The 7,280-nt window shown below is 40.7% G+C and overlaps 1 protein-coding gene across 4 annotated transcripts in view; it reads right to left on the bottom strand.

Moving 5' to 3' along the window:
- Positions 1-2,079: 2,079 nt before the first annotated feature.
- The window catches only part of fzd6 (frizzled class receptor 6), an 84,617-nt gene continuing 79,416 nt past the window's right edge, over positions 2,080-7,280 (bottom strand). For all 4 annotated transcript variants that reach the window (XM_087986301.1, XM_043688441.2, XM_043688439.2 and 1 more), the window contains 2 exons: positions 5,803-6,231; positions 2,080-2,792 (listed from right to left, as the gene is read on the bottom strand). In XM_087986301.1, coding sequence (XP_087842427.1) covers positions 2,630-2,792; positions 5,803-6,231 — 592 coding nt within the window. In that variant the 3' untranslated portion in view covers positions 2,080-2,629. The remainder of the gene's footprint in view (positions 2,793-5,802; positions 6,232-7,280) is intronic.

Raw genomic sequence — 7,280 nt, 5'->3', positions numbered from 1 at the left:
AATACTGCAGATGCTGGATATCTGACATAAAACAACTGAAAATAGTGTAAATTTAAGAGAGCGAGAGAGAGACAGACAGAGACAGAAAGAGAGAGAGGAAGAAAGGGAGAGAGGAAGAAAGGGAGAGAGGAAGAAAGGGGAAGAGAGAGAGGAAAGGATTAGATTAATACCTGGAATGAGCAGATTGCCTCATGAGGCGAGGCTGTATCCTCTGGAATTTAGAAGAGTCAGAAGTGACTTAATTGAAACTTTTAAGATCCTGAGGGGACTTGACCAGGTGTTTCTTCTTGTGGGAGATTCTAGAATTAGGTGCCGTGGTTTAAAAATAAAGGGTCGCTCATTTAAGACAGAGATGAGGAAACTTTCTTTTCCCCTCAGACAGTTCAGAGTCTTTGGACTTCTCTTCCTCAAAAAGCAATGGATGCAGAATCTTAAACATTTTAAGGCAGAGGTAGATAGATTCTTGATTTAGGGGATTAAAGTTATTAGGGATATGCAGGAATATAGAGTTGAGGTTAAAAGCAGATCAGCTATGATCTTAATGAATGGTGGAGCAGGCTCAAAGGGTGGAGTAGACCACTCTGTTTCCCATATGTTCATACATGTGTTAATTCTCACCTGCCCATAATTGTGCCAAGATTTAAAACTTGACAGAACAAAGTTTGTGAGAAGATTTGTAGCTTGGGTGCTCGTTGCTGTGGTTCTGTTCGCCGAGCTGGAAGTTTTTGTTGCAAACGTTTCGTCCCCTGTCTAGGTGACATCCTCAGTGCTTGGGAGCCTCCTGCGAAGCGCTTCTGTGGTGTTTCCTCCAGCATTTATAGTGGCCTGTCCCTGCTGCTTCCGGTTGTCAGTTTCAGCTGTCCGCTGTAGTGGCCGGTATATTGGGTCCAGGTCGATGTGTTTGTTGATGGTGTTTGTGGAGGAGTGCCATGCTTCTAGGAATTCCCTGGCAGTTCTTTGTTTGGCTTGCCCTATAATGGTAGTGTTGTCCCAGTCGAATTCATGTTGCTTGTCTTCTGCGTGTGTGGCTACTAGGGATAGCTGGTCGTGTCGTTTCGTGGCTAGTTGATGTTCGTGGATGCGGATCATTAGCTGTCTTCCTGTTTGTCTTCCGGAAGCGGCAGGACAGGCCACTATAAATGCCGGAGGAAACACCACAGAAACGCTTCACAGGAGGCTCCCAAGCACTGAGGATGTCACCTAGACAGGGGACGAAATGTTTGCAACAAAAACTTCTAGCTCGGCGAACAGAACCACAACAACTTGACAGTCTCCAGTTCTGAGTGGAGCTGAACTGGTAAACCAGAGTTAAACTGTAGAGAATTAGAGATGTTGTGTAATCTCTGACTAGGGGATTTCCTTTCGAACATGTGGACCAGAACATTCAAATAACTACTGAATTTACTTCAATTCCCTGCTCTTACCTAACAGTTCCAGTGGGGTTTCTGCATAAAGTACTTATCCAATTCCTTTGTGGAAATGATTATTGAATCTACTTCCACCACTCTTTCAGGCACTGCATTCCAGATTCATTTTCCCCTCATATCACCTCAGGTTCATCTGTCAATTCCTTTATTCTGTGCACTGATTACCAATCGTTATTGCATCGGAAACAGTTGTTCCTTATTTATTCTATTAAAGGATTCTGAATGCCTTTATCCAATCTTCCCATAACCATCTCAGAGTGAAGGAGAATGATCCCAAATTCTAGTATTGATGCGAGTGAAATCTTTATACACTGTAATTGGTATTACGCAAATGAATTCCTTCTGCATCAACTCCTAAGCCTCGTCAATCTTCCTAACGTATAGTATTGCAGTGCCTACAATACTCCAGATGAGGCCTAAGTAACGTGGTTAGGATAATCTCCTTGCTTTTGTCCTCCGTCTCTATTGATAAAGCTAAGTATCCACCTGCCCTTATAACAGACTTCTAAACTCGCCATATTACACATTCAAAAGATATAAGTACACTCCCAGGTCTCTCTGCTTCTTCCTTCAATCTGCATAAAGTATCCACAATCCTGCTGAGTCAACTACCACAATTGTGCAAATTATTGGAACAAATAAACAACAGCGGTAACAGTAGCTACTAAGGGAGTGTTACACCCTATTTATCATTATTTCAAGGTGAACAAGCGATTTCATACATACACACTACTATGCAAGGTAAAATAACATTATAAATGAGCATATAATTGAACAGAAAGAAGATACCACAAAGAAACACTGCTGTCACTGCCTACTTTACAAGGCATAAAGACACAATATTGACTAAACGCAATTTCTACCCCTCCCACCTTCATAAACACTAATACAAAACTATCTATAAATGGAGAGTTACCACATGATATTTTACAGTATCAGAAAAAAGAATTTGCGTGGGAAGTATAAAAAAGGTTCCTCTGATATTTGTAGTAAGTTGGACTTTCAGATTAGTTCTCAAGTTCAAACTATTTAAGACTTATCTGTAGTGCATTTAAATTTTCTCCCTAAAACTAAAGAAAAAAAAAAGTAACTAGCTCACAAAATGACGTGCTACAGATGCCGTCTTCACAAAGCATAGGCTATAGTCCAAATGCCAAGACATGAAAAGCCACCAAATATATCAATCTAACATGGTCAGGCGTTTAGTCACCATTCTCAGAGTCTTCAAACTTGGTGATATCTGGCAATGCATGCACGAGAAGAGAAGCAGGGCTCTTGCTGCTACTGGCCCGTGGATTGTGGGGCACGAGGACAAAACTAGATTGTACTGTCTGTTCTTCAGCATAGTCGTCTCTTGGTGTTAATCTGTTTTCAAAAACAAACAAACAAACAAAGTCATTAATTACAGAGTAAACGATCTCCCGTGGAGTTACATGAAGAATCAAAATGCAGCCTTAAGGTGAAGCAAATTAAGGAGAGTAGAGTGCAATTGGAAAGCCGTTATAAAATTACATATGCTGTTACATTAAAACAAAGATACTGAGTTGCTGAACAGAGAAAGAGAGTTCTCTGGAACCAACATTACCTTTAAACAGTGTGGATTTGAGGCATTCCAGATTGTAATGCAGAACACAGGAAAATAGTGGGAATAAGAACAGAAAATGTTGGAATAGCTCAGGTCAAGCAATGTGTGTGAAGTGAGAAACTGAGCTGTTTTCAGGATAATGACTTGCCATTCAGAAGTCAGAAATGTAACAAGTCACCTGTGTACCCGCTTGTGTGTGTAGGCTGGAGAAGGATGGGAGAAAAACAGAAGTGACAGGATGGAAAATAGGAGAGTTGGTGATTCTTGACTAAGGGACAATTAAGTCCAAAATAGAACAAATAAAGAAACGAAAGATATGTCTTCATGAGGTGTGGACAGCAGAAAGATGAAACAATTATTTTTGAAACTAAAAACAAGTTTCTGACAGAAGTAAAACTAAATGCAGTGAAAGAGGCAAACAAAATGAGGACAGAGATTATGGGCTTAAATTGAGCCCACAAGGCTGGACAGTGGCTAACCGAAAGGTGACATGATGTAGATTAGATTACATTACAATGTGGAAACAGGCCGTTCGGCCCAACAAGTCCACACCGACCCGCCGAAGCGCAACCCACCCATAACCCTACATTTACCCCTTACCTAACACTACGGGCAATTTAGCATGGCCAATTCACCTGACCTGCACATCTTTGGATTGTGGGAGGAAACCGGAGCACCCGGAGGAAACCCACGCAGACACGGGGAGAATGTGCAAACTCCACACAGTCTGTCGCCTGAGGCGGGAATTGAACCCGGGTCTCTGGCGCTGTGAGGCAGCAGTGCTAACCACTGTGCCACCGTGCTGCCCACAATTTTGTATTTTGATCTCTTTGATGTTTAATAACATTACTATTGTTGAATCCCTAACTATCAACATTCTATGGATTACAATTGATCAGAAACTGAAGTAAGTAACTCACTTCCTGACTCTCCTAACCTGTTTGTCATTAACAAGGCAAAGTCAACAGTTTGATAGAGGAATGCAGTGTCAACACTCATTACCGTCTAGGACAAGGAAACCTCTTGATCAGAAACCTTGAAGCACCTTCAAAGCTCACTCTCTTCAACACGATAGTGTGTACCATCTACAAGCTGCACTGCAGCAAATCTCTAAGGCTCTTTAGACAGCATCTTGCAAACCTCTACCACTGAGGAGGATAAGGACAGCATTTGCTTGGAACTACTAGGTGCAAATTCCCCTTGAAGAAACTCACCATCCAGACTTGGAAACATATTACTGCTCCTTCACTGTCAAGGAGTCAAAATCCTGGAACTCCCTTACCAGTATCTGCACCTGATGGACTGCAGATATTCAAGTTTGCAGCTCACCACTACTACTATCTCAAGGACAAGTAAAGATGGGCAATAAATGAAGACCACGTTCTCCCTGAACTGAAAAAAAACTATCAAAATTGTGGGTGCAAAAGAATTTAGAAACATTTTGTGCCTCAACCTGAAGTTTGTGGGCAACACTGCCAGAAACCCAAGGATTTCTTCATATAAAATAGTAACATAGTATTTAACAAGGTCTAGTTTCAGGCTTAAGAGCTTTGATCCATCTTACAAAATCAAATCACATTACCTCCAAGGCCTATTTCGAACATTCCACTTGTTGACCAGAATATATCTGAACCTGTTAACGTAGCTTATTTCATCACTTGTGCTGGTGCAAACTTTATGTACTGACACGAAAGCAGAGAACAACTCCTTCCAACAGCATCTTCCAAACTCCGACTTCTACCATTTAGAAAAGGGCAGGAGACACATCCCCTCAAAGCTACACACTATCCTGACTTAAACTAATGATGCCATTTCTTCACTGTCATTGTGTCAAAAGTCTGGAAGCTCCTTCCAAATCGAACTGTGTTACACATGGACTGCAACGGTTCAAGAAGATGGCTTAACAGCACCTATTCATGGGCAATAAATAAGGGCCTCGCAACTGACACTCAAATCCAGGAACAAAATAAAAAAGGATACTAATGTCTTTAGGCCAATTTCATGTTATATATGAGAGTAAATAATGCAATTACAATGTTTAAAAGACATTTGGATGGATACATAAATAGGAAAGATTTGGAGAGATATAGGCCAGGTGTAGGCCAGTTTACTTTGGAATTATGTTTGGCATGGACTGGTTGTACCGAAGCGTCTGTTTCCGTGCTGTATGGCTACACATGTGTGCACGCGCGCACACACACACACACACGTTGAATTGTGCTACAAAGTACTTGTACTCCAAGATACCATGATTAAATTAATTCTTCATTCATTTATTTTTAAGCAATACAGTATACTTTGTACTGTGGCTTAATTCAAATTACTAATTTAAATTTATTTAAAGCAAAAAGATTGCTTCAAACTAACACAGACAAAAGATTGATGTGGGCTATGCCTCCTAACTACACAAATAAATCCTTGCATTTCCTTACACAATACAGCTGAGGGATAAAACTGACCTTATGATTTTTATTTGTCAAGCAGCAGGCAACATAAGAAGCAGAGACAGATAAGTCTATTTTGAAGTGTCTTTAATAGATAGCTCGAAAGCTGCAGAAGTGTTTTCTGTCTGAGAAAAGGAAATAATTTCAAAACTGATTCTTAGAGCAGATTGCCTACTGATCAACGCAAGTGAGTGCAAACTCTTACAAAATGAGAAGTCATTTTGGAATAAGATGTTTCCCCATAAGGTTGAATGCCTACCTTGCTAATAACTTAAAGCAAGTTCCACTGCATTTTACAACCCTCATCATAATCATTAAACTACACAGTAAACCACTAGTTTCTTACCGTCCATCTGGAACACGCTGCAAGCCTTCAGACTGGTTGCTTACTCTGCCAGATACGCTTCCTCCTTTACTCCTTTTCTCTGGAAGGTCAGTAGTCACCCCGTGTCCAGATAAACTGAGAGAAACCTGTTCCCCGGTGGATGCGTTCAATGCAGTCGCGATAGCAGGGAGGAAAGCATCATGCTCACTGATTTCAAGGAAAGGTTTAGCCTCAGAAAATGTTGCTTCACCAAATGATTCGTGATTGGTTGCAGGCAAAGTTGATGTCCCATGATTTGCCATGCCGGTAGTAGATGTCCCCATGGATTTAGAGATTACCCTGAGTTTATGGGAAGTTGATTTGTGCTTCTTCTTGTGCTGAACTTTAGAATTGTGCTTCAGGAAAAATTCACAGGACTCCTGCAGCACTCTCCGACTTTCGGTAATAGGGCTAAGAAGATGGGAGAAAAAGAATATTCAGAAAAAAAAATCTGACTAATCGCTGAAATTTTCACTTTTAATATTTGCTGTGGACAGGATAGTATGGTACTGGACTAGGAATGCTGAGGTCAAGATTCAAATGCCAACAAATACCTTGTATCGATAAAAGGGAATTCAATAAATTTGTGGTCTAACCACAGAAATAATGACTATGAAAAATCTGGATTGATTTAACAAAGACAATTTAGTAGCATTCTTCAACTCCTTTAACAGTAATAAACTATCCCTAAGAATAAATGTGGTACATAACGTAACATATGGCATTTAGCATGATGTTTTCATTGCTCAGTCCTTCGCAATTAGGAGTGGAAAGTCATGTTGAAGTTGTACAGGACATTGGTGAGGTGTCTTCTGGAGTACTGTGCCCAGTTCTGGTTGCCCAGTTATAGCAGGATATTAAGCTGGAGAGGGTTCAGAAGAGATTTACCATGATGTTGCCACGTATGGAAGGTTTGAGTTATAAAGAAAGGCTGGATAGGCTTGGACTTCTTTCACTGGAGCATAGAAGGTTGAGAGGTGGCCTTATATAAATTTATAAATTCATGAGGGGTGTTGATAGGGTTAGTAGTGGGTGTCTTTTCCCTAGGATGCGGGATTTCAAGACACATTTTAAGGAGAGATGTGAGAGAGAGAGATTTAAAAAGACAATGGGGCATTTTTTTTTTTACACAGAGGGTGGTCTGCATGTGGAATAATCTTCTGACAAAGTGGTGGATGTGAGCATAATTGCAACTTTTAAAAGACATTTGGATAAGTATATGAATAGGAAAGGTTTGCAGGGATATGGACTAGGAGTAGGTAGGTGGGACTAGTTTAGCTTGGGATTAAGTTTGGTATGGACTAGTTGGACTGAAAGGCCTGTCTCCGTGCTGTATAACTCTATGTTAATGCCATTTTGAAACTGATTTATGCTCAAAAACAGCCTTCCCTCTCACAGAGGGGAAATGTCTAGTTTCTCCCAGATACTTCCCATGGCTGAACACCAATCCCTGCATTTTG

This window comes from Chiloscyllium plagiosum, unplaced genomic scaffold (genome assembly GCF_037043375.1).
Source record: "Chiloscyllium plagiosum isolate Xiang-an unplaced genomic scaffold, Cpla_swu_hap1 HiC_scaffold_4, whole genome shotgun sequence".
NCBI lineage: Eukaryota > Metazoa > Chordata > Chondrichthyes > Orectolobiformes > Hemiscylliidae > Chiloscyllium > Chiloscyllium plagiosum.
Note: the sequence above shows the minus strand (reverse complement) of the source record. Positions and strands in the feature narration are given on the sequence as shown.